We start from the raw sequence: 27,384 nt of genomic DNA, 5'->3' as shown, positions 1-27,384 counted from the left end.
ACTGGCCTAAAAACCAGGGTTGTCACACTTTCCAAGAGCCTTGTGAAATTGAAATTCAAGATGATGTACTTCTAACTCCAAAGAAGGTGGTTCTGGAGAAACCCCCTGTTAGAATGACTCAGCAGTTGAAGCCACTCTATACAAAGGTATTGATTGAGGGATGTCCACTTTCAAGAGTCTTGGTGGATAATAGCTCAGTTCTGAATATTGTTCCTAGTAATGTCATGAGGAAATTGGGTAAGACAACTGAGGATGTAATTCCTAGTGATGTGGCTATCAGCGGTTTTACTAGAGGTTCAGTAGAAACACAGGGAATCCTTCCATTGGAATTAACTGTTGGAAATGTTACAACCATGACAACATTTTTTATTGTGGAATCCATAGCGGCCTATAATTTATTATTAGGCCGCAAATGGATTCATCCCAATTTTTGTATTCCATCTACATTGCATCAAATTCTAATTTTTTGGGATGGCAATGAAGTTAAGATTGTAGAGGCAGACAACAAACCATTCATTGCTAAAGTGTGTCATGTAGATGCTGAGCTTTACAATAGAGATTTTATGCCAGTAAGGTTCATTAGAAAAGATAGCAAGGGCCGACCCAAGTCAGCGATAATTCGAAAAACTCTTACGGAAGAAGAAGCTAAGGAGTTATTCCAAGAGATGTCAAGGCTAGCAATCCTCTCACAAGCCAACATCTAACACCTTACACTTTGAATAGTTTTAATGGAAGAAGCTCACAAGAAAGAGAGGGCAAGAAACCAGACGGTGAATTGTTACCTGACAGGATTAAAAGCATACATTGCCGAATTACGGTTGGAACGAAGTAAACGATGTGCCAAGGTACTTTCCAGTAACTTGGTAGAAACCACAGAAGATCCAGAAGGTAAATTGGATGTGATTCAACTAGCAGACTTAAAGTCTGCTCCAGCAAAGCTTGATGATTTAAAGGCCGAGGTTCAGGACCACTGTTAGAAATTAATTTGGGGACAGAGGAAGATCCACGGCCAACTTATATAAGTGGGCTGTTGGAACCAAATTTTCAAGAAGAATTGATTTCTCTTTTGAAAGAGTTTAAGGATTACTTTGCTTGGACATATGATGAGCTGCTTGGTCTTTCTAGAAAATTGGTGGAGCATAAGCTACTAGTCAAGGAAGGGTACCAGCCTTTCAAACAACCTTTTAGAAGGATGTCACAGGAAGTTATTTTGAAAGTTAAAGAAGAAATTAAAAGGCTTTTAAAGGCGAGTTTCATCAGAACTACCAGGTATGTGGAGTGGCTTTCAAATATAGTGCCAGTCATCAAGAAGAATGGCAAGCTAAGAGTATGCATAGATTTTCGGAATATCAATTTTGCAACTCCAAAGGATGAATATCCAATGCCCGTGGCAGATCAATTGTAGATGCAGCGGCAAAGAATGGAATTCTATCATCTATGGATGGCCATTCCAGTTATAACCAGATCTATATTGCTAAGGAAAATATTTCAAAGATGGCATTCAGATGTCCAGGTTCCATTGGGACATTTAAGTGGGTGGTTATGCTGTTCGGCCTTAAGAATGCAGGTGCTACCTACCAAAGGGCAATGAATGCAATTTTCCATGATATGATTGGTAGGTTTATGGGGGTTAATATAGAGGACGTGGTCATCAAGTCATCAGAAAAGCCTCAACGCTTAATCAACTTAGAAATAGCCTTCAGAAGGATGAGGATGCACAAGTTAAAGATAAATCCATTGAAATGTGTTTTTGGAGTTTCAGCTCAAAATTTCTTAGGCTTTCTGGTCCATCAGAGAGGAATTGAGGTTGACAAGAACAAAGCTAAGGCCATTATGGAAGCACAACCTACTCAGAGTAAGAAGGAGCATCAGAAGTTGAAAGAAACAGAAGATTTCCAGTAGACAAACCAGCATCAAACAGCTTTTAAAGAACTTAAAAGATACCTGGTCAATCCACTTGTAATGATGCCACCAATAAAGAAGCGGCCTTTAAGGTTATACTTATCAGCTGCTGAGGAGTCCATTGGGACTTTATTAGCGCAAAATAATGAGTGGGGAAAGGAATATGTTGTTTACTTTCTTAGTCGAGTACTCACTCCAATGGAATATAGGTACACTCCAATTGAAAAGTTATGTCTTGCTTTATATTATTTTGCGATGAAATTAAGAATATACATGCTTCCGGTTGTTGTGTACATTGTTTCTCAAATTGATTTGATTAAGTACATGTTATTGAGGCCTTTGATTACTGGAAGGATTGGAAAGTGGTCATTGTCCTTGATGGAGTTTAGTTTTAAGTACATTCCACAGAAAGCAGTTAAGGGACGTGCATTAGCAGAGTTTCTGGTTGATTATCCTTCCACTGAAATAGTAACAGAAATGTGTGACAAGGTGGATAGTCTCTACCTCGAACATTCTCCATGGATATTACTCTTTGACGGTTCGTGTATTAGCGATGGAGGAGGAGATGAAATTGTCATAATTTCTCCAAGGAAAAGGAAGACATCATTTTCTTTCTTTTTAGATTATTTATATACTAATAACCAGGCTGAGTATGAGTCACTCATAATTGGTTTGGAAATTCTACTGGAAATGAAAGCTAGAAGTGTACTTATCATTGGAGATTCCAAACTCGTGATCAACCAGCTAGCTGAAAAATACAGATGCCTTAGTCATCATCTGAGGCCTTTCAATTTGATGATTATCAGTTACAGCATTGGCCAAGACACCTGAACAAAGAGGCAGATGGACTGGTTCAGGTAGCATCTAATATAAAAGTTCCACCTGGAGTAGAAGAAACCATAATATCAATAAAAATGAGACCACTTCCATCTGTAGAAATGAGGAATGAATATTTGGAAGTTAACTATGTTGACTTGGAGGAGGTAGATCCAAATGATTGGAGAGTCCCTATCATTAAGTTCCTGATGAATCCAAGGACGGATGTGAATAAGAAAATTCAGCTTGTAGCTCCTCAGTTCATTCTAATGGACGGAGAGTTGTACAAGAAAAGCAAAGAGGATGGCCTTCTCCTCAGGTGTTTGGACAAGCTGGAATCAATTCAAGTCATGGGAGAGGTTCACAACGGGTAATGTGGAGCCCATCAAGCTAGAACAAAGATGAGATGGCTTCTAAGAAAGTACGGATATCACTGGAGAGGCATTTTAAAAGATTGTAACGATTTTGCCAAAAGTTATTAAGCTTGTTAAAAGTATAGTACTATTCAGAGAGTACCAGCCATCAACATGCAACTTGTGGTAAAGATTTGGCCATTTAGAGGATGGGCGTTAGATTTCATTGGAAAAATCATACCTCCTTCTGCTGATGATCATACTCATATAGTAGTGGCCACAGATTTTTTCACGAAATGGGTGGAAGCCATTCCTTTAAAATCTTGTGTATAATCAATAGTGATGGATTTCATTGAAAAGCATATCATTCACAGGTTTGGAATTCTAGAAACCATCACCATGACATAAGTCTTTCCTTTCTAAGAAGTATGGTGTAGGATCTTTTCAATGTATATAATATCTAGTTCACAAGTTCTATTCCATACTTTGCTCAGGCAAATGGACAAGCATAGGCATCTAACAAGGTCATCATTGGCATTATTGAGAAGATGATTGAGAAATATCCACGGCAGTGGCATAACCTTTTATCAAAAGCACTGTGGGCATATAGAAATTCAAGAAGATCAAGTACTGGAGTTACTCCTTATATGTTAACATATGGTCATGATGCAGTACTTCCAATGGAAATGACAGTGAAGTTAGTAAGAGTAGCTTTTCAAAATGAGCTAACTCCAGCTGAATATACTCAAGCCATGCTAGCAGAGTTAGAAGACCTTGATGAAGTACGGTTGAGTACCTTAGACCATGTCATTGCACAAAAGAAGAAGGTACTGCGAGCCTACAACAAAAAGGTAAAGGCTAAGTCTTTTCTAGAAGGAGACATGGTTTGGGAAGTGAAATTGCCACTCAGGACTAGAGATAAAGAGTATGGCAAGTGGACTCCAAAATGGAAAGGACCTTTCTTGGTTGAAAGGGTTCTAGGAAAATGAGCCTATTAGTTAATGGATATAGATGGTGAACCTCATTCGTCTCCCATCAATGGGGTATACTTGAAACCGTACCACCCCTCAATCTTTGAAGCATGGGAGAAAAGGATACTAAGACCAGCCGAATGAAGGGTTGGTTAAGCCTTCCAAGGAAAGTTGCATTTGGAAGGGAAAGAGGATTTTCCTATGGAAACGCTTGAAATTTTTCCAATGGCCATTTCACTGGCCTTGGCAATTATGAATTTTTATAGGATTTTCAAATGAATAAAACAACCAAGTATTCCAGCAAGAGGTATTTTGGTTATTTCATGTTCTTAAAGTATTGCATTTGGAACCAACTCATGGTTCTTAAGTTATATTTTCAATATTGCCTTTTATTTCTTTTACATTCCATTTCAATTAAATAAAGTGTGATCGCCACGTTCTGTTTACCGAGGCAAAGATGAAGTGAGTGGGAAGGCTTCTGTAATGGTAGATCATTGCCCTTGTCTATTGTTATTGTTCACTGTTTCGGAATTTTGATCAATATGGTATTTCTATTTCCTCTAGACTGGTTTTGGCTAGTTGATGTAGAACTTGGATGCTGTTTGCTTTTAGTGTTATGATTATAATCTTTTTGATGTAAGTGCCAAACTTCATCTCTTGACAGTCTTGTTACTCTTTTACATAATGTTTCCTGAGATATGGTTCACATGTTGAAATGGGATCTTCATGGGTTAAATGCAGCACCATACATTATATATATATATCAGTTGGGGAGAAAAAAAATTTATTTCACAATACTAAATTGACTTCATTTTAGGTCATACAGACATGTTTGACACATCATTGTAATTACGTGGTATATCTTTTACTCCCAGAAGCAGATTATTTTCCTTCCTCTCCCAGAAACAGATTGAATCTTCAGCTTCTTCATTTTCTAAAGATTGGATGAATGTTACTTCTGTCTCAAAACCCTGTTACCCAATTTATATTATTATTATTATTTTATTTTATTTTTAAAATTCTTTGGATTGGTTCAAGTGGAAAATAAAACCAACACCTAGGGAACTTGCAAATCTCTAGGGCATGTCTTAATTCACTTTAGCTACAACTGCCATTCCTTTTGATTATTCTTCCAATAAAATACCTTTAGAAAGTTAAATCCCTGAAATCTAAAGATTGTCCAATTGAAGCCATGCCTCTCTCTCCCCCTCCTCCTCTTCCCCCTCCTCCAATCCTCCACATTCACCAGGCACATTCCATACCTTCCTCCTTCTCCAACCCACCAGTTCTTGCTTGCAGCCACTATTCTTACCAAACAAACCACTTCTTCCCCAGCATGTTCACACTCCAAGACTGCCTAATATACCCACCAAACCACTGCATAGTGCACTCACCAAACCACCACTCCACCCATCTACTTGATCTCCAACCAAAGTTTCCCCAACCCATAGACCTTGTGAAAGTTCCAAACTCAAGCCAAGGGCTGTCTCACCTGGAAAACAACCTAGATCTCCTTCAGTCATGGCTTTTACCATGGACAAGATCAAAATGGCCTTGCAAAGTGACAAGATCCTCAACCCTTCAAACAAAGCCATCATTGAGGTCTGCTATTTACTTGATGATGTGGGAGCTGAAGTTATGGACGCCTCCAAGTATGAGTTAATTCTAGAGGTCTCAAGGCTAAGGAGTCAGCTGAAAGCACTTGGAGATGACTTGGCTAAGCTAAAGGTAGCTCTATCTTCTCTCAGACCCCAAGGGAAGGTATGTTCAGATTCTGCAGAAGATGGGGCACCATATGTAACTCACTCAGAACTGAATAATTTTATGGCAAGAACAGAAGCCAACCATGGCGAACTCATTTTAACGCTCAAGGAGTGGATGCTTAACTCTGCTAGCTCCCCTGTCCAGAGCTCCGGTTAGCGGCACGACCTTTTAATTTCAAAGGTCATTTCAGCACCTAAGCTAGGGTATTTTAGTCCTTGCATCTATCTTACTTTCATGTTTTAGTTCTAATTTATGTTTTTGTCAATTTCAGGTCAATAAGGTTCAAACGGACTAATTTCGGTTCATTAAAACCTTTTTGGAGTCAAGTAAAGACAGTTGAAAAAAGTTTGGAAAATGGCAAGAAGAGGCCGCAGCCATTGTTCGTATAGTGTGCTCATCTTTCAAAAGTAGTTAATTCTACCTTTTTCAGGCCTTTAATGATGTTCCCAAAGATCAAGAAGCAAACCAATTAGACCGGGGCCAAAATGGAGCTATATGAGGCTAGAAGGAAATTTCCAACACTAGGGGATCGATCCCCCAGAGAGTGGGGGATCGATCCCTTACTAGTCACAGAACTAAAAATGCCCTAGCACCTGACAGCATTGTGGGATTAATAGTTACTTGGCTACGGGATTTTCTTGTTTTGGGCTTATTTTGTAACTTATTGGAGACCAATAAGGCTTATTTAAGGAAACCAATACCTATTAGTTTTGGGGAAGAGTTTTTATTATTATTATTATTATTTTTCGGTAATTGATATATTGATATTCTCTCTAGAAAACACGGAAGAGAGGAAAACTAGGGTTCTTGAGAAAAGTTCAGAGAAGAAGAAGAGGAGCCAGATGAATTAAAGGATGAGGCTTGTTGACATCTTGCATCCATTAACCATGAGCGGCTAATTCTTCAACTTAGGGTTTATCCAACCCTAAGCATGTAACCTGACTTTTCTCTTTTTTACTATTTTGGGGATTTAATTTATGTAATTTTTGTTATAGCCTTGATATATATATAATAATTCTTTCAATTGATTATCTTTGTCAATCTCGTATAGTCTTATATGTTTTTGAATGATAATTGATCTTTACACTTGATTTCTTTGTGAATTGAATCATGTGATGGCTATGCATTGTATTAATTTGATGTAATTGTGTTCTAATTTGATGGAAATTGCTTATATTAGATGGGTACTACACAATTAGGTTAATGTCTATTTTAAATAGTTTAATTTCAGGTTTGGTTAGTTTAATTTCAGGTAAATTAGTTAAGTGCAATTTAAGTATTAGGTAAGTAGACAATCCATACAATTGTTTGAAATCCATACTTATTGTTACAATTACATATCCTCTAGATTATTGTGTGTTAAATTTGTAACTTGAATTGATGAATCATGCTTTGAATTGGTGAATTGCACTACACTTAGTTTAATTGTCATTAGGTAGTTGAGTCATGCTTGAAATTGATGGTTTACACTTTTCATTGCAATTGTTAGCCACATATAGATTACATAGTACTATTTCCCCAATTAGTTGAAAGTTAGTGAGTTAGGGAATGTGTTTAGTAGTGAATCTTACACCCTAAGTCTCTTTCCAATCTCTTAAACTCTATTTCTTTATTACAATCATTTAGTTTAAAATTAGTTTTCATCACAAAAAAAAAAAAAAAAAAAAAAAAAAAAAATCCTTTTTAGTAATCACATAAGCACTAAAGTAGAATTCAATTCCGAAAACCAATAATTGTTTAGATCTCTTGGGATGATCCCTACTCGCTTCATACTCCATAGTATAAGTGTTTAGTGGTTTTATAAATTATATAATATGATGCCCACTTGACATTATTTCTAAACCTAAAGTGATGCGCATTATTTTGTGCACACGCTCAGTCGCATCATAGTTTTGGCGCCGTTGCTAGGGATCTAAGGGTTTTATAGAATTGAACTAGACATTAGTTCTTTGTTGATTGTTTACTTTAAAGCCATTTTTATTTTTATTTTCTCATTTGATATTTGTCAATTAGGTACTTGAAGTAAAGTGCAGCAAACACTGGACTTTGAAGTAATTAAATTTTTTTTGAAGTTGCTTAAGAACCATTTGTAAGTTCTCTTTAATTTTAGTACTTTAATTATTTACCATCTTGCATGCTTTGGATAGCCCAATTGGAGGCTTAATTTGAATTTTTTTATTTTTAAGTCTAAGCATATCTTCTTGTAGAAGGCATCAACCTGCGTGGAGGCATTTATTTGTTTTAAGTGTATTGATATTATTGAGGAGTTTGGGAACATCGTATATGGAGGTTGAAAAATTGATGTGTTGGTGTGTTGATTTATTCTAGTGCATGCATGGTCGTAGATCACTTAATCGTCCTCTTGCTCCTGTAAATCAAAATCTCGAAGTTTCTTCAGCGTTTAAGAGGTAGTACTAGGGATAGTCATCATAATCTTCCATCACCTTTAATGGAAGACCCAATAGATCCAATTAAAGATCCCATTGTAGATCTTAGTCATGTAGATCATAACGGTGTGCACCACCCACCACAAGTTCATATTATGGATCCTCAAGGTGTGCATCCACCCTTGGGAATGCCAAGACCAATCAATCATGTTGTGCAATAACCTAATTTAGGGATGCCAATGTTGTTCTCCCAATTGGTGAGCAACAACAACAATATGTTCAAATGACATACCCTCAACAAGGTCAAATGGCATACCATCATCAAGGTTAAATGCCATATCCTCCTCTCAATCCTCTATTGGTCCTTAGGGATTGTTACACTCCAAATCATTACACTCCAAATCAATATAATGCACCCACTTGCATTCAATTGCCAAATTTCCGTGCTCATCATTATGAGATTAAGGCTTCCACCATTAACATGTGCCCCCTTTTCTATGGGTTGAGCAATGAAGAGCCTTATAAACATTTAGATGAGTTTTTGGAAGTTTGTTCCACCGTGAAAATCACGGATGTTATGGAAGAAGTCCTAAAAATGAAGCTTTTCCCTTTCACTCTTCGGGATAAAGCTAAATATTGGTTCAACAACTTGCGGTCAAATACAATCACCTCTTGGCCATAATTGCAACAAGAGTTCCTAAAAAAGTACTATCCCGCAAGTCGAACCGATTCAATGAGAAATTCCATTTGTGAATTTGCACAAGAAGAAGGAGAACCCCTTCATGAAGCATGGGAACGTTTGAATGACTTGTTACGGAAGTGTTCACATCATACATTCCTAAGTGACAATTAGTTCAATGTTTCTTTTCAAGTTTATCCTATGCTAATAAGGGCATTGTTGATGTTTCCTGTGGCGGAAGTTACATAGAAAGAAATGAAGGTGAAATTTGGCATCTCTTTGAAAAAATAAGTGAAAACTCAATGCATAGGTCTTCATCTTCTAGGGGAGTCACCTAGCAAATGTGGGAGGAAAGAAAGCTCTATGTCAAATAGACACTTCCATAGAAATTGTCGCTGAGGTCAAAAATCTTACTCAAAGATTTGATAAATTCCTTTTGAATCAAGGTCCAGCAATTCAATCTTATTCCCATCCTTCTAATGAAATATGCATGACTTGTTCTAGTTACACTCACCATACTTTAAATTGCCTTCTTGGACAAATCATACCAAGTGAGTCTCAAGAACAAGCAAATGCAACTTTCATTCATCAAGGGAACAACCTTTATTCCAATACTTACAATCCTGGGTAGAAGAATCATCCAAACTTTGCATAGAAAAATCAAGGAGATGGTGCAAACCTTCCTCAAACTCAAGGTTACCAAGCAAAGTATGTTCCTCCACATCTCCAAAATCAAAATCATAATTCTCAAGGTTACCGTCTTTCATTCTATCCTCACAATGTGAATCAATACTCTCATCCTCAAGCATCAAATTCTCAATCTTACTCTAATCCAAATCAAGCACCTCCTAAGAGTGAGGATAAGGTCTTATAAGCCTTAGGTGATCTTCGAAAAGAGAATCAATTGTTTCATTCTCACTCTCAATTGATTGCAAAGATTGAAGCTCAAATCGGGCAATTAGCTAATTTTTTAAATGTAAGAGAGAAAGGTAAGTTGCCTAGTCAAACTGAGGGCAATCCTAAGGGGCAATTTATGGCGCAAGCAAGTCCTTCATCGGAATTTTCTGGAAATGAGCAATTTCAAGCAATTACTACCTTGAGGAGTGGTAGGAAAGTGGATAATAAGGTAGAGGCACCTAAGGAGGATAGTAAATTGACACAACCTAGTGGTTGCATCCATCCCATTCAAAATCCTATTCTTACTCCCTTGGATGCTAGTAGTTCCAAAAAAGACATTCCATCATCTTCATCATCATCTCCCTAATTAGAGAAGCCTTATGAGCCAAAAGCTCCATTTCCTCAAGCTTTGAGAGAGACTTCATCATTTGAGAGACAAGAAGGAAAAATTCATGATATGATGGAAGTGTTTAAACAAATGAAAATCAATCTTCCTCTTCTATATGCAATTAGGCAAATTCCACCATATGCAAAGTTCTTGAAAGACTTGCACACACAAAAGAGGAAGTGCAAAGGAAGGGACCTTAAGAAAGTGCTTTTAACGGAACAAGTGAGTTCTATCATTATGTCTAACACTCCTCCTAAGTTCAAGGATCCGGGTGCTCCGACCATTTCTTGTGTTATTGGAAACCAAGAGATTCGTAGAGCTCTTATTGATTTAGGTGCAAGTATTAATCTCATTCCATACTTTGTTTACTTGCAATTAGGATTAGGGGACTTGAAGCCAACATCGGTAGTAATCCAACTAGCCCACAGATTAATTAAGAAACTGAGGGGAATTGTTGAGGACATCTTGATTAAAGTTGATAAATTTTATTTCCCGGTTGATTTTGTGGTACTTGATACTGAGCTAGTCCCTAATCTTACCAATCACATTCCAATCATCCTAGGAAGACCATTTCTTGCCACCACCAATGCCACCATTAATTATAGATCCGACATTATGGACATCTCTTTTGGCAATATGATGGTTAAGCTTAATGTATTCAATGCGAGTCAACATCCCAAAGATGAAGACAAGTGTTTCCTAGTGGATGTTTTGGACGAAATCGTAGAGGAGTCTCTCCCCTCTATTCTATCTAAGGACCCTCTTGAGGCGTGCTTTTGTGAAATGTTTGAAAGTTGTGGCTTTGACACAGAAGGATCCATAAGTGAGGTGAATGCTTTGATGGATTCTGTGGCCACTTTGGATTTCCCACCTTGGAAAAGCAAGAAAGAACCTCTTCTTTCACTCTCTAGCACTCCATCAGTTCCTTCTCTCATCTCTCCTCTTACTCTTGAGCTTAAGCCTCTTTCATCAAATCTCAAATATGCCTTCTTAGGCCCAAAAGAGACTATTCCGGTCATCATTGCTTCAAATCTTGAAAATGACTAAGAGAATGATCTTTTGGAAGTGCTTAAAACTAACAAATAAGCCATTAGATGAAGTGTGGCTGACCTAAAAGGCATTGACCCTTCTATTTGTATGCATCGCATACACATGGAAGAGGATGAAAGGCCATTTAGGGATGCTTAAAGGAGATTGAACCCGAATATAAAGGAAGTTGTCATAAAGGAGGTTGTGAAACTTCTAGATGCGGGAATCATTTATCTTATCTCTGATTCCAAGTGGGTTAGCCCAACTCAAGTGGTTCCCAAAAAGTTGGAAATCATAGCTGTTGAAAATGCTAAAGGTGATCTCATCTCGAAACGCACCGCCACTTCATGGCGTGTTTGCATAGATTATCGAAAGCTGAATTTTACCACTAAGAAGGACCATTTTCCATTGCCTTTCATTGACCAAATCTTGAAAAGATTGGCTGGGCAACAATACTATTGCTTCCTAGATGGTTACTCGGGGTACAATCAAGTGGCCCTAGATCCATTGGATCAAGAAAAGACCACATTCACATGTCCTTTCGGTACATTTGCTTATTAACGGATACCTTTTGGATTGTGCAATACTCCTGCCACTTTCTAAAAGTGTATGATGTCAATTTTTTCGGATATGGTGGAGAACTATTTAGAAGTCTTCATGGATGATTTCTCAGTTTTTGGATCCTCATTTGATTCGTGTCTCCAAAATCTCAAAAAAGTGCTTCAAAGATGTCGTGAGACTAATTTTGTGTTAAGTTGGGAAAAGAGCCATTTCATGGTTCAAGAAGGAATCATGCTTGTACATGTCATCTCTAAAAGAGGAATAGAAGTAGATAGTGCAAAAGTTGAGCTGATTTCTGAATTGTCTCCACCTACTACGGTGAGAAAAATCCGCTCCTTTCTAAGACATGCCGGTTTTTATCACCGGTTCATTAAAGACTTCAGCAAAATTGGTAGACCCTTGTGCAACCTTCTTGCTAAGGAGACTCCATTTGTCTCTAATGAAGCATGCCTAAATGCTTTTCATCAACTTCGCACCCTTCTATCATCCGCTCCCATCATGCAACCTCCAAATTGGTCCTTACCATTTGAGATTATGTATGATGCTTCCGATTTCGCAATGGATGTTATTTTAGGGCAAAGGGTAGGTAAGTTACCATGTGCTATATACTATGTGAGTAAGACTTTCTCAGGTGCCCAATTGAACTATTCTACCACCAAGAAAGAATTCCTTGCCGTAGTATATGCCCTTGATAAATTTTAGTCGTATCTCTTAGGATCTAAGGTCATTGTGTTTTCCGATCATATCGCTCTTAAGCATCTTTTAATGAAAAAGGAAACCAAACCTCGCTTGATAAGATGGATCCAGCTTCTTCAAGAATTTGACTTTGAAATCAAGGACAAAAAGGGCTCCGACAATGTTGTTGCCGATCATCTATCTAGATTAATGGTTGAATCTTCTTCAAATCTTGAAATTCATGAATCATTTCCAGATGAACAACTCTTTCAAATCTCAAATGGGATGTTGCCTTGGTTCGCCAACATTGTTAGCTATCTTGCAATAGGCAAACATACCATTAATTAGTCAAAACAAGAAAAGGACCGATTCTTTGCTAATATCCAGAAATTCTATTGGGAAGATCCCATTCTATTTCATTATTGCCCGAATCAAATCATAAGGAGATGTGTGTCAGAAAGTGAAGTTCCGAGCGTCCTTGTGTTTTGTCACACACTTGCTTGTGGTGGGCATTTTAGTGGAAAAAAGACCGCTTTGAAGGTTCTTCAAAGTGGGCTTTTCTGGCCCACTATCCACTGAGATATCTATAACTTTTGCAAGGTGTGTGTTTGGTGCCAAAAGTTGGGATCAATGTCAAAGAGAGACATGATGCCCTTAACTTCAGTTTTCGTAGTTGAAATCTTTGATGTATGGGGCATAGATTTTATGGGACCATTCCCAATGTCTTATGCCTTTCAATACATTCTCGTTGCCGTTGATTATGTTTCAAAGTGGGTTAAGGCTTGTGCTACTAAAACGAATGACCACTCCGTGGTAATTGCATTCGTTAAATATTTTTGCTCGTTTTGGTATGCCAAGGGTTATGATAAGTGATGGAGGAAAACATTTTTGTAATCAATTCTTAAAACAACTATTTTTGAAATACTCTATCACACATAAAGTGGCCACTCCCTACCATCCCCAAACAAGTGGGCAAGTCAAGGTGTCAAATAGGGAAATCAAGCATATTCTTGAGAAAACTGTCAATCCGACCCGAAAAGATTGGTTAAGGAAATTGAATGATGCTTTGTGGGCTTACCGGATAACTTATAAGACTCCAATAGGCATATCTCCATATGGACTTGTTTATGGGAAACCTTGTCATCTTCGAGTTGAGCTAGAACACAAAGCACTTTGGGCAATAAAAAAAACTCAACTTTGATCTTGGTAAGGCTGGAAAGGACCGTTTGCTCCAAATCAATGAGATAGAGGAATTGCAAAATGATGCCTATGATAGTTAAAAAATCTACAAGGAAAGGACAAAAGCATTTCACGATAAACATATTGTGAAAAATTCCTTTGAGGCCGGTCGAAAGGCTTGGTTATTCAACTCTAGGCTCAAATTCTTCTCTGAAAAGTTTCGAACCAAATGGGAATGCCCTTATCTAATCATCTCCGTCTCACCATGGACGGTTGAACTTCAAAATCTAAAGGATGAAGGACCTTCAAAGTTAATGGTCAAAGGCTTAAACCATATATTGATGGACAAGCTCTTCAAAGAAATGTGGAATGCGCTCTCTTGGTGGATCCCATTTACTTTGAAGATTGAGAGCATCTCACGTCTTTCTAGCAACGTTAAACATTAGTTGCATCGAGTCTTTCTAGCAACGTTAAACATTAGTTGTATCGAGTTTCTCCTTCGTTGCATGTTAATTTACATTTTATTATTATTATTTTTATTATTTTATATTATATCTTTTTCTCTTTTTCCTTTTTTACATTTATGCATTTTTAAATTCAAAAGGTAAAAAAATAAAAAATTTAATGGGTAGTGTAGGTTTGTGTTTGATTTATTATTATTATTATTATTATTATTATTATTATTATTATTTATATATATATATTTCATTTTAGTGTATATATATTTCTTTTTAATTTTGCTTTATTAAATATATATATATATATATATATATATATATATTAAAAAAATAACAAAATAAAAAAAAAATTGTAATAAGTAGTGTAGATTGGTATTTGATTTTATCCCAATTTATTATTTTTATATATAATTTATTTTTGTGTATATATTTATTTTTAGTTTTGCTTTGTTTAAAATAAAAAAAATAAAAAATGAAAGGGATTAATCAATCCCATGCTTGGAAGAGAGCAACAAAAAAATGCCCAAGTGGATCGATCCCCCAATCATGTGGATCGATCCCAAATTACCCGTGTCTCCACTTTCTCATTCTACAGTAAAGGGCCAATATTTTGTCTAAAAATATCGATCCCTCGGTTAAGGAGATCGAGCACCTCAGCACATTGCCCTTCTCCTGTCTCGCCTCTAATCTCTTAACCAAACCTCCCCTCCAAATTTCTTCCTGTTCACGGTGGGACACAAACCAACAATCTCCCACTGTTCTCTTCTTCTCTACCGTGGTGTTGAAGGCGTCAAATTCCGGCGCCATGGTTCTGACTTCTTTTCCGCCGACGGGTTGAGGTTCGCCCTTTGCTTCGCCTCTTTGGGTTTCGGTTGGGTGCGATTGGGGAAGTGGGGTTGCCGATTTGGTAGGTTGTAGGTCGTAAAAACAGCGGCGTTAGCAGGTCTTTCCGGCTGTGCTTGAATGAGTCCGATTCCAGCTGGGTTCTTCTCCGATTTCGGCTCGGTCGTTCTTATCTGATCTCGTTTGGGTGGTTCGTCGGCGATTTCGGCTGGGTCGCTGTTCATCGGCGATTTCGGCTGGGTTACTTTTCTTCTCTGATTTTGGCTGGGTTCTTCTCCGGCGAGCTTGTGGGTTGTTTTTCTCCGGCGATTTTGACTGGGTTATTTTCCGGCGAGTTTGTGGGTCGCCGTTCTCCTTTGCTTGCGGTTAATTGTTACGGGTTGTAGGTCTGAAATTCAAAAACAAAAATAAAATAAAAAATAAAATTAAAAATAAAAAAAACACACCAACAACGCAATTGAACTCGTTGTTTTGGGTTCTTCTCGGCCACGGTTTGTTGGGTTTTGCAGATCTCAGTTTTCTTCTTTGGCTGCGGGTTGCTTAAATAACGTATGTGGTTGTGCATTTTATGGGTTTGTGTGGCAATGATCTTAAATGGGTTTATTAACGAATTGGGTATTATGCTGTGGTTATTGTTGTACTTGGATTTTGCGTGGGTGTTTGATTGGGTTAATTATTTAGAGTTGAATTAGTGATTGGGGAAGTTTGGCTGATGAATTTTGCGGTTTAATTGATTAGGATTTTGGTTTGTCATTGCAGTAGAGTTGTTGCACTTGGTTGAATTTGCAATTCATTACAAAGTGGGTGTTGCTAGTTTAAAAACTTTTTACTACGAAGCCTAAACTAACTACCATTTATTTCACTTTCTAAAAAAATACTGTGTTTCTTCTTTCAAACGTTTCAAACCCTCCAAAGAGACTCCTAAAGCCACGTGGCGTACCAAACGTCTGGATTTTGAGACTACCTTTGATATTGAAGGTACGTTTGGCCATAATGACACGACTAAATGGACAGTGTAACCAGTGTTTGAATTTGAAAAGAGGCGTTTGTCCTGCCTTTTTAGACCAGCTGTAGAGGTTGCATATTCTCGTATTATGCGCCTATTTTATCAGAATATGGAATGGTTTAACGATGCGCCAGAAATATTAGCTACAACCATTGATGGTGTCCGAATTCACTTTGGTGTCTTGGACATAACCCAAGCATTAGGGTGTCCACATTTGTGCCCCATTGACTTGCTAGTAGAGAATGGGGAGTTACGTTTTGGCAAGTTTCTAGAAAAACCTACCGTGCATTCTATTATTAAGGATATGTGTACCGGGAAGTATAGTGACAAGCAGATGAAGAATTATGTGAGCAAGTCCTCACTACCCAAGGCTATGTGGTTTTTCGATTAGGTTCTGAAATGGAATGTTCATCCAATAGGTCACAAGGTATAGCAGGGGCAAGAGTTCTTAATAGCGTTGTATGCTACCTACACTAGAGCATGGTTTTCTGTTCCAGCTTTCATCTTTAACCAGATGTATAAATATTGGAAGCATTTAGTGGCGAGTGGGGATCCGAATGCGAAAAAGTGGAAACTCCCGTTTCCGTATCTTATTATCCAGCTCTTTGTCCTTCGGCGTTTCGTGTTTTATAATGATAAGATCTCTGAGGCTCCACGGGTGACTTTTCTCATATACCTAGTGACAAGAAGGAAAGTGATGGCATGGCAAAAGGTGATAGAGAGGATGTCGATGCCATGGCTGTTGACGTTGTTAGGAGGTTCGAGGAGCAGATTACTGATGGTGCTAGTTATAAGATAGCACAAGCTATGTCACCAAATGTAGAGGAGTCTACAGGGGTGACTCGGACAGAGTTTAATGCCATGGTGATGCAGTTGAGGACCGAGTTGGCTGACTCTCAGGAGCAGCGTCGAGTCAAGCATGCTGAGCTTATACAACAGCACACCACTACCCAGCGCATGCTACGGGATCTTCTTGAGATTATTTCATCGAGTGTCCCACGCTCTTCCACATTGCCGCCTGATGCATGATTTCTTTTGTCTATTTTATGCTATTCAGATTTTTTTTATTTAGGGTGGATGGGATTTTATGTGGCTATAGCCAGATTTTTTGTGATTTAGAGCGGGCTATTTTGGGAACCTGTAATTATGGGTTTTGATGATATATTTTGGTTTAATTCATTTATATATGTTTTGTATTGATGTTTTTGCTATAGATACATACATGGATGATTGCTTTTAGTTTTTGTTGCTCATATTCATTTAAAAAAAATAATAATAAAAAAAATAAAATAAAATAAAATAAAAAATAAAAATAAAAATAATCATTCCACTTTGCTAGAGACGTTAAACTTAGCCCATTTTTTATTTTGAAGGTTGTATATACACATTCTTTTTTTTTGTTTCTTTAAAAAAAAAAAAAAAAAAACAACCACAAAAATTCAAAAATATGTGTTACCGGTATGCCCTTATGCTTGGTTATGAATGTTTTCATCTTTTATGAAGGGTTTCATCTCATATCTCTTTGCATCGTGTTATATATTGTTTTGAACTGTATGCATTGCTTATCTCATGTGATTCTTGATATGAGTTTGCTAGTATGGTTATATAGCTAGGTTGTTGCATCTAAGTTTGGGGGAGAAATTTTTCCTACTAGATCATTAACAGACTTTATAGTCTTTGCTATCACGGTATACTGTTTCCATCATTTTTCATTGTTCTCATTACACATTGAAGACAATGTACAGTTTAAGTTTGGGGGCAAGGTCATCATGATTCATTCTATTTTAAGTTAAGCTTTAAATGCATGATGAGATTTGAGATGTGTTTGGCAATGATTTCATACTTTTGAAGCATAGTGCCTTTGAAAAGCAAGTTGTTAGAATCTAATACTTCTTGTATGCTCTAGGATGCCATTTAGGGGTAAATTTTAATTTTTGACATCATGTTTGCTTTTGTGGTACACATCAACTTGTTAGTTGAAAATACTTTGAGAGTTGATTGTAGAATTCTATACTTGCACTTGTGCACACTAGCATTCAATTTATGGGGTACATGCTTAGTTGATTATTGCTTTGGTTTATCCCAATTGAGTTAGTATGCTTTGAAAGCTTTCATTCTTGATAAAATGACTTTACAAAGAAAAGAAATAAAAACACTCACCAAAGGTGAGCAAAATCACTCGCCAAAGGTGAGAAATAGAAATAAAAATAGACATAGGAACAAAAATAAAAATAAAAAAGAAAAAGAAAAAGAAAAAAGAAAAGCATTCACCAAAGTTGAAAAAAAAAAAAAGAAAAAAAAAAAACAAAGAAGATTAAATCAATTAAAAAAAAATGTTTGATTGAATAACAAGGTTCATTCAATGTCTTGATGTTTGGTACTATATCTGTATGCTAGTTTGAGGGTAAGGCTATGCCATTACTTTGATTTGTTAGGATAGCAACACATTTTGATGTCGGTTCACTTAAAAAGAATGATAGAATTGATTCAATTTGTATGATTAATTGCTTGTTGTGTGGAGGACCATTCTTGCTTATATGATGCTGAAATGTTGAGAATAGTTTAGAAATGGCAGAAATTTGCATACTTGAAGTGGTCTACTTTCAACATTTGTTTGATATGTGTCGTTGCTTCTCAAGTAAGAAAGAACTGTTGATATTTGTGGGTACCATTTCTGGAAACCCTCACGAGACTTTCCTCGTCCACTAGGGGTAACCTAGGGGTTTAAAAGGCTTGTTGCATATGCTAAATGCAACTGTAATCCCTATGAAAGTGGTGTTATCTTTATTTGTTTTATTAGTTCATAGTTGTATATATATTTGTTTCATTTTCATACTGTAGTTCAATGCTAAGGACTAGCAATATCTAAGTTTAGGAGCGTGATAAGTGCTTAAATGTTGCACATTTCAGCACCTAAGCTAGGGTATTTTAGTCCTTGTATCTATCTTACTTTCATGTTTTAGTTCTAATTTATGTTTTCGTTAATTTCAGGTCAATAAGGTTCAAACAGACTAATTTCAGTTCATTAAAACCTTTTTGGAAAATAGCAAGAAGAGGCCACAGCCATTGTTCGTATAGTGTGCTCATCCTTAAAAAATGGTCAATTCTACTTTTTTCGGACCTTTAATGATGTTCCCAAAGATCAAGAAGCAAACCAATTAGCCCGGGGCCAAAATGGAGCTAGATGAGGCTAGAAGGAAATTTCTGACACTAGGGGTATTGATCCCCCACTATTCATAGAACTAAAAATGCCCTTGGGGGATCGATCCCCCAGCACTTGGTAGCATTGCGGGATTGATGTTTACTTGGTTACGGGATTTTCTTGTTTTGGGCTTATTTTGTAACTTATTGGTCTCAAAAGTAACTTGGTAAAATTGGCATACTCAATTTGAGAGCCTGACTGTCATTATATACAAGAGGAAAATTACAAATATGGAAAGAGAATAAAATTAAATCAGAATAAAAATAAAATCCCTAAATATTATCCTATGTTGAAGACCCAATAAATCTGCCACAATCATTGAGTCAACTTATGGATATGATTTCCAACACTCCCCCTCAAGCTAGAACAAATATGTTGACCAAGCCCAGCTTGACTATGGAAGGCTGGAGAAGAGAAGGCCCAACAGACTTTGTGAACAAAAATAGGGAACAAAAATAGGATTAATGATATCTGATCGAACCATCTCTCGAATAAAGTGAATGTCTACCTCAATATGTTTCGACCTTTCATGTAAAATAGAATCGGAAGCAAGCATAATGGCTGATTTATTGTCACAAAACAGCCTTAAAGAACCTTTATCTACAAGACCCAACTCTCCCAAAATTGATTGAAGCCAAAGGAGCTCACAAGTACCTTGAGCCATAGCTCGATATTCAGCTTCAACAAAGGATCTAGAGACAACAGCTTACTTCTTACTCTTCCATGATATGAGATGATTACCATAGAAAGTACAGAAGCCAGAAGTAAAACGTCTATCTATTTTACATCCAGCATAGTCTGCATCAGTAAAACATGAGAGTCCAGACTGATTTCCTGCGGCATAGAACAGACCAAGACCAGGGCACGACTTAAGATACCTCAAAATATGGTAGACTGCATCCATATGAGTTGAGCGAGTGGCATATATGAATTGACTAACCACACTAACAGCAAATGTCAAATCGGGCCTTGTGTTAGTCAAGTAGATAAGACGACCTACTAAACGTTGATACACGGATGGATCTGAAAGTAATTCCCCTAACTCAATAGAGAGTTTGAGATTGGGGTCCATAGGAGTAGAAGCGGGTCGACACCCAAGCATGCCAGTATCTTGAAGAAGATCCAAAACATATTTCCTTTGAGATAAAGAAATTCCACGACGAGATCTAGCAACCTCAATTCCAAGAAAATATCGAAGAGGACCTAAGTCCTTCTCATCAAAGGACTTTTGAAGATGAAGTTTTGCCTGAGCAATCCCTGAAGCATCATCACCTGTGATAATGATATCATCCATGTATACTAATAACATAATGCAACGACTATCAGAGCGACGTCGAATAAAGCAAGTATGGTCTGAGTGGTAGTGCACAAAGCCCATGGATAGAACAACATCGCTGAAACGACTAAACCAAGATCTAGGAAATTACTTCAGACCATAAAGAGACTTCCGCAGCCTACAACCTTTCCCAGCATACTCCCCTCAACCTAAAATCCAAGAGGTGGATCCATATATATAGTCTCAAGTAAGTCTCCATTAAGAAATGAATTCTTTACATCTAACTGATGCAGAGGCCAAGAATGGGCAGCAGACAAGGAGATAAGTAGTCGCACAGACGTCAATTTTACCACAGGAGAAAAGGTAGCACTAAAGTCTTTACCTGGAATCTGAGTAAAGCCTTTTGCCACCAACCGAGCCTTATACTGATCAATAGAACCATCGGCTAAGTACTTCACATTAAAGACCCATTTGCAGCCAACCGATTTCCCAGCATACTCCCCTCAGCCTGAAATCCAGGAGGTGGATCCATATAAATAGTCTCAAGTAAGTCTCCATTAAGAAATGCATTCTTTACATCTAACTGATGCAGAGGCCAAGAATGGGTAGCAGACAAGGAGATAAGCAGTCACACAGATGTCAACTTAGCCACAGGAATAAAGGTAGCACTAAAGTCTTTGCCTGGAATCTAAGTGAAGCCTTTTGACACCAACCGAGACTTATACCGATCAATAGAACCATCGGCTAAGTACTTCATATTAAAGACCCATTTGCAGCCAACCGTTTTCTCCCCAGCAGGTAAAGCAACAAGTTCCCATATATTATTAGGTTGTAAAGCATCCATTTCTGTTGTCATGGCAGACACCCAATTCAGATCCTGGAGGACCTCTGACACGGATCGAGGAATAGAAACGGTCCCAATCTTGCCCAGGAATGATTTATATGCACCTGAAAGACCATCATAGGAGACATACTGGGAAATAGGGTGGTTAGTGCTACTAAAAAAACCTTACCAATCAGGAGGGTGACGATCAGGGGTAGGATAACGGGAGGTATGCTTAGGAATGGTAGGCGCCATAGGAGAAGGAGAGTTACCTCGACCTGGTTCTAAAGAAGATTCTGGCAGGGGAGGTTTAGTGCGATGGTGACGAGAGTAAACCTACAAAGGTGGAGGGGAACCCTGCATGGATGGAGAAGGAGATTCCAGGACAGTGTGATTTTCAAAAAGAGGAACATGACGGGCAATAGGAGAAATCTCCTTCTCTAGATCAAAAGAGAGAGAATCCTGTACCACAAAATTAATACTATAAAAAGGAATAGTTTCATGAAATGTCACATCAAGAGAATGATACATATGTTTGGTCACAAGATCATAACAACGATAGCCCTTTGATATAGCAGAATACCCCAAGAATATACACCTAATAGATTTATCATCAAGTTTATGACGAGAAGGACTATGGTTATGAACAAAACAAGTACAGCCGAAAACACGAGGCAGAAGGTGAAATCATGTATAATTAGGCTGGAGAATCTGAAGTGGGGCCTTACCACCCAAAACTCGACTGGGAGTACGATTAATCAGAAAAACAGCTGTAAGAACAGCTATGTGCCAATAGAATTTAGGCACATGCATACCACTCAGAAGACATCGGACCACAGACATAAAATGATGGTTTTTGAGTTCAGCCACGCCATTTTGCTCAGGAGTGTAGGGGCAAGTGAGTTGATGTAAAATACCCTTTTTACTAATTTCAGTCTGGAACTCATTCGAAACATATTCTCGTCCATTATCAAAACGAATATTACAGACAATAGTGTTATACTAGGTTTTGATCATTTGAAGAAACTGGGTAAATAAAATAAACACATCAGATTTCTTTTTCAATAAATAAACCCAAGTACAACGAGAATAATCATCAATAAATGTCACATAATATCGATGTCCAGAGAGAGCAGTAATTGGGGAAAGGTCCCATACATCAGAATGAATAAGATCAAACATACTAGGAGCACGACTTATATGAGAAATATAGCTAGTTCTAGTATGTTTAAAAAGCTCACAAACTTCACATTGAAACTTATGGTCCTTACATGTTTTATTTAACGAAGGAAACAATAGACATAGATACTGAAAGCTTGCATGCCCCAAACGTGCATGCCACAGACTAAAGGTGCGAAAAGAAACATCATAAACACTAGAAGTAGGTAGGATAGAAGCTTAAAGACTCGTTCCTAGTGGTTCCCCAAAGTAGTAAAGTCCATCACGCTCATAACCACTGCCAAAAATCCTCTTCGAATAAAGGTCCTACAACAAACAGTGATCTGGTAAGAATATAACTACACATTGGAGGTTTTTTGCAAGCCGGCTAACCGATAAAAGGCTAAAGGCAAGTTTAGGTACATGAAGGACAGATGAAAGAGTACTATTAGGAGATAGACAAACATCACCCTTACTGTGAATGTAAGATGTAGAGCCATCCGCAAGATATACAGATTGGGTAACAGGTATAACATTAGAAGAAAAAACTGATAACTCACCAGTCATTTGATCATTAGCCCCAGAATCCAAAACCCAAGTGGGTTGCTTAACCCTAACATAAAATGCAGTAGGAGTACCTGTAACAATAGTGGCAGTGGGAGTAGCTGAATGAGCTCCAACTCTAGAAGCAAGAGAGCCAACTGGTCCTGGATCTACCCAATCTGAGACTGAAGCTGGCTCAGTCCAGGAAATACAGTAGATCCACCAGTAGTAACAGGAGTTTCTACAACAGCCGTAGTACGAGAAAAACTAGCTCCAGATAAACGGTTCCTAGAAAATTTTTGCTTCAGTTCAGGATGAAGTTTGAAGCAACGAGTCTAAACTTGTCCAACCCCTCCACAATGGTGAAAAATAATCTGACCTCTAGAAGCTCATGATCCAAAGTTGGCTGCAAAAGCCATACTATCCCCAGCAAGCTTAGACACTGGTAGAGGAACAAGTGAGGGCTGAATTAAACGGTGCCTGCGTGCTTCACCATCAACAGTAGTAAAGGCATCCAACAGGGATGGCATTAGAGATGCATTCAAGATATGAGACTTTAGTGGTCCAAATTCTGGGCGTAATCCCATAAAAAACTGATAGGTATGCTGACGATCAAGACGTTTGACAAGAAGAGAGGCTACCTTGGAAGGAAATTCACTGAGAGGCTCATATTGAGCTAGTTCCTCCCAGCGAGATCTTAAATACCCAAAATAATCAGCTACAGACAAATTTAGGCCTTCCTGTGAGGCCTTAGCAATATCTTGGTATAATTCAAAAATACGAGCATCATTCCTAGAATAAGCATACATTTGACTTAAAGCGGTCCACAAGTCATTAACAGAGTCATAAAACATAAATATATTATAAATGCGTTCCTCCATAGAATTAAACATCCATCCTAAAATGGTGCAATTGTCCATATCCCACTGAGCATATTTAGGATCTTTAATATCAGGCATCTTTTTAGTACCCAAAATCCACCCTGATTTGCCTTTTCCACCAACATAGGGGTGGAGGGAACGAGCCCAGGATGCAAAATTACGGCCTTTCAATAGCACACTAGTAACTCGTTGAGTCGGTGTGTGTTGCACTGAAAAGAGAGTTTCTTTGTTATTACTTGATTCAGCTATAATATTAAATAGAACAATTCAACAGATTACCAATAATTTCAAATAAAGGAGGAATAAACCTGATTTTAATCAAACCAAGATGCCGGAGACACGGCAATCTGATCCGAAAATGCTGCCGAATATCCCAGCAGCCCCAAAAATTACAAACACGTCTTCTGACCCTTAATGGACGAAAAAGACTAAGGGAATACCCTACAGGGGTCGAACCTAAAGGAGATTAGCTCTCCCTAGGACTGTTGCAATAACAGCCTAAAAAAAAGAGAGGGTCTGTGAAGAAAAGGAAAAAAAGAAATAGGGAAGGGGCTGTGACGAGATAGAGAAAGAGATTAAAAGAGGCGGTGAAAGAGAGAGAGGGAGGGGGGGAGGCGTAGGTTTGAGACCCTGATACCAAAAATTAACTTGGTAAAATTGGCGTACTCAATTTGAGAGCCTACCTGTCATTATATACAAGAGGAAAATTATAAATATGGAAAGAGAATAAAATCCAATCAGAATAAAAATAAAATCCCTAAATATTATCCTATATTGAAGACCTAATAAATCTGCCACAATCATTGAGTCAACTTATGGATATGATTTACAACACTCCCCCTCAAGCTGGATCAAATATGTTGACCAAGCCCAGCTTAACTATGGAAGATTGGCGAAGAAGATACCTCAAAATATGGTAGACTGTATCCATATGAGTTGAGCGAGGGGCATGCATGAATTGACTAACCACACTAACATCAAATATCAAATCGAGCCTTATGTTAGTCAAGTAGTTAAGACGACCTACTAAACGTTGATACATGGATGGATCTGTAAGTAATTACCTTTACTCAACAGAGAGTTTGAGATTGGGGTCCATAGGAGTGGAAGCGGGTCAACACCTAAGCATGCGAATATCTTGAAGAAGATCCAAAACATATTTCCTTTGAGATAAAGAAATTCCATGACGGGATCTAGCAACCTCAATTCCAAGAAAATATCGAAGTGGACTTAAGCCCTTCACATCAAAGGACTTTTGAAGATGAAGTTTCGCCTGAGCAATCCCTAAAGCATCATCACCTGTGACAATGATATCATCCGCATATACCAATAACATAATGCAACGACCATCAGAGAGACGTCGAATAAAGCAAGTATGGTCTGAGTGGTAGCGCACAAAGCCCATGGATAGAACAACATTGCTGAAACGACTAAACCAAGCTCTAGGAGATTGCTTCAGACCATAAAGAGACTTCCGCAGCCTACAAACTTTCCTAGCATACTCCCCCTCAGCCCGAAATCCAGGAGGTGGGTCCATATATATAGTCTCAAGTAAGTCTCCATCAAGAAATGCATTCTTGACATCTAACTGATGCAGAGGCTAAGAATGGGCAGCAGACAAGGAGATAAGCAGTCGTACAAATGTCAACTTTGCCACAGGAGCAAAGGTAGCACAAAAGTCTTTGCCCGGAATCTGAGTAAAGCCTTTTGCCACCAACCGAGCCTTATACCGATCAATAAAACCATCGGCTAAGTACTTCACATTAAAGACCCATTTGCAGCCAACCGTTTTCTCCCCAGTAGGTAAAGCAACAAGTTCCCATGTACTATTATGTTGTAAAGCATCCATTTCTGTTGTCATGGCAGACACCGAATTCGGATCCTGGAGGGCCTCTGACACGGATCGAGGAATAAAAAAAGTCCCAATCTTGCCCAGGAATGATTTATATGCACTTGAAAGACCATCATAGGAGATATACTGGGAAATAAGGTGGTTAGTGCTACTAGAAAAACCATACCAATTAGGAGGGTGACGATCTAGGGTAGGATAACGGGAGGTATGCTCAGGAATGGTAGGAGCCATAGGAGAAGGAGAGTTACCTAGACCTGGTTCTGAAGAAGATTCTGGTAGGGGAGGTTGAGTGCGATGGCGATGAGAGTAGAGCTACAAAGGTGGAGGGGAACCCTACATGGATGGAGAAGGAGATTCCTGGACAGTGTGATTTTTTAAAAGAGGAACAGGACGGGCAATAGTAGAAATCTCCTTCTTCAGATCAAAAAAGAGAGAATCAGGTACCACTGAATTAGGACTATAAAAAGGAACAGTTTCATGAAATGTCCCATCAAGAGAATGATATATATGTTTGGTCACAAGATCATAACAACAATAGCCCTTTGACATAACAGAATACCCCAAGAAAATACACCTAATAGATTTATCTTCAAGTTTATGACGAGAAGGACTACAGTTATGAACAAAACAAGTACAGCCGAAAATACGAGGCAGAAGGTGAAACAATGTATAATAAGGCTGGAGAATCTGAAGTGGGGCCTTACCACCCAAAACTCGACTGGGAGTACGATTAATCAGAAAAGCAGTTGTAGGAATTGCCATGTGCCAATAGAATTTAGGCACATGCATACCACTCAGAAGACTTCGGACCATAGACATAAGATGACGATTTTTGCGTTCAGCTACGCCGTTTTGCTCAGGAGTGTAGGGGCAAGTGAGTTGATATAAAATCCCCTTTTTATTAAGTTCAATCCAAAACTCATTCGAAACATATTCTCGTCTATCATCATAACGAATATTACGGACAACAGTGTTATACTGGGTTTTGATCATTTGAAGAAACTGGGTAAATAAAAGAAACACATCAGATTTCTTTTTCAATAAATAAACCCAAGTACAACTAGAATAATCATCAATAAATGTCATATAATATCGATGTCCAGAGAAAGCAGTAACTGGGGAAAGGCCCCAGACATCAGAATGAATTAATAAGATCAAACATACTAGGAACACGACTCATATGAGAAATATAGCTTGTTCTAGTATGTTTAGAAAGCTCATAAACTTCACATTGAAACTTATAGTCCTTACATGCTTTATTTAACGAAGGAAAAAATAGATATAGATATTGAAAATTTACATACCCCAAACGTGCATGCCACAGACTAAAGGTGCAAAAAGAAACATTATAAACACTAGAAGTAGGTAGGACAGAAGCTTGAAGACTCATTCCTGGTGGTTCCCCAAAGTAGTAAAGCCCATCACGCTCATAATCCCTGCCAAAAATCCTCTTGGAACAAATGTCCTGCAACAAACAGTGATCTGGTAAGAATATAACTACACATTGGAGGTTTTTTGCAAGCCGGCTAACATTTAAAAGGTTAATGGCAAGTTTAGGTACATGAAGGACAGATGAAATGGTAATATCAGGAAATAGACAAACATCACCCTTACTGTGAATGTAAGATGTAGAGCCATCCGCAAGATACACAGATTGGGGAACATGTATGACATTAGAAGAAAAAACTGATAACTCACCAGTCATGTGATCATTAGCCCCAGAATCTAGAACCCAAGTGGG

General features: G+C 38.0%; 1 protein-coding gene and 1 non-coding gene across 2 annotated transcripts; one reads left to right on the top strand and one right to left on the bottom strand.

The window, feature by feature from the left end:
• The first annotated feature begins 1,965 nt into the window (after positions 1–1,965).
• LOC132271015 (uncharacterized) lies at positions 1,966–2,733 on the top strand. The gene has a single exon (XM_059772246.1). It carries the CDS (start codon positions 1,966–1,968, stop codon positions 2,731–2,733), a length of 768 nt encoding a protein of 255 aa, XP_059628229.1.
• Positions 2,734–8,925: 6,192 nt separating this feature from the next.
• LOC132282554 (small nucleolar RNA R71) lies at positions 8,926–9,030 on the bottom strand. Its single transcript, XR_009471798.1, has one exon. It is a non-coding gene; the product is annotated as a small nucleolar RNA R71 (small nucleolar RNA).
• Between the last annotated feature and the right edge of the window lie 18,354 nt (positions 9,031–27,384).

The sequence above is a fragment of the Cornus florida genome, unplaced genomic scaffold, assembly GCF_030987335.1.
Source record: "Cornus florida cultivar Cherokee Brave unplaced genomic scaffold, ASM3098733v1 CherokeeBrave_3.0.0_Hap2_Chr01, whole genome shotgun sequence".
In the NCBI taxonomy this organism is placed as follows: domain Eukaryota; kingdom Viridiplantae; phylum Streptophyta; class Magnoliopsida; order Cornales; family Cornaceae; genus Cornus; species Cornus florida.
Note: the sequence above shows the minus strand (reverse complement) of the source record. Positions and strands in the feature narration are given on the sequence as shown.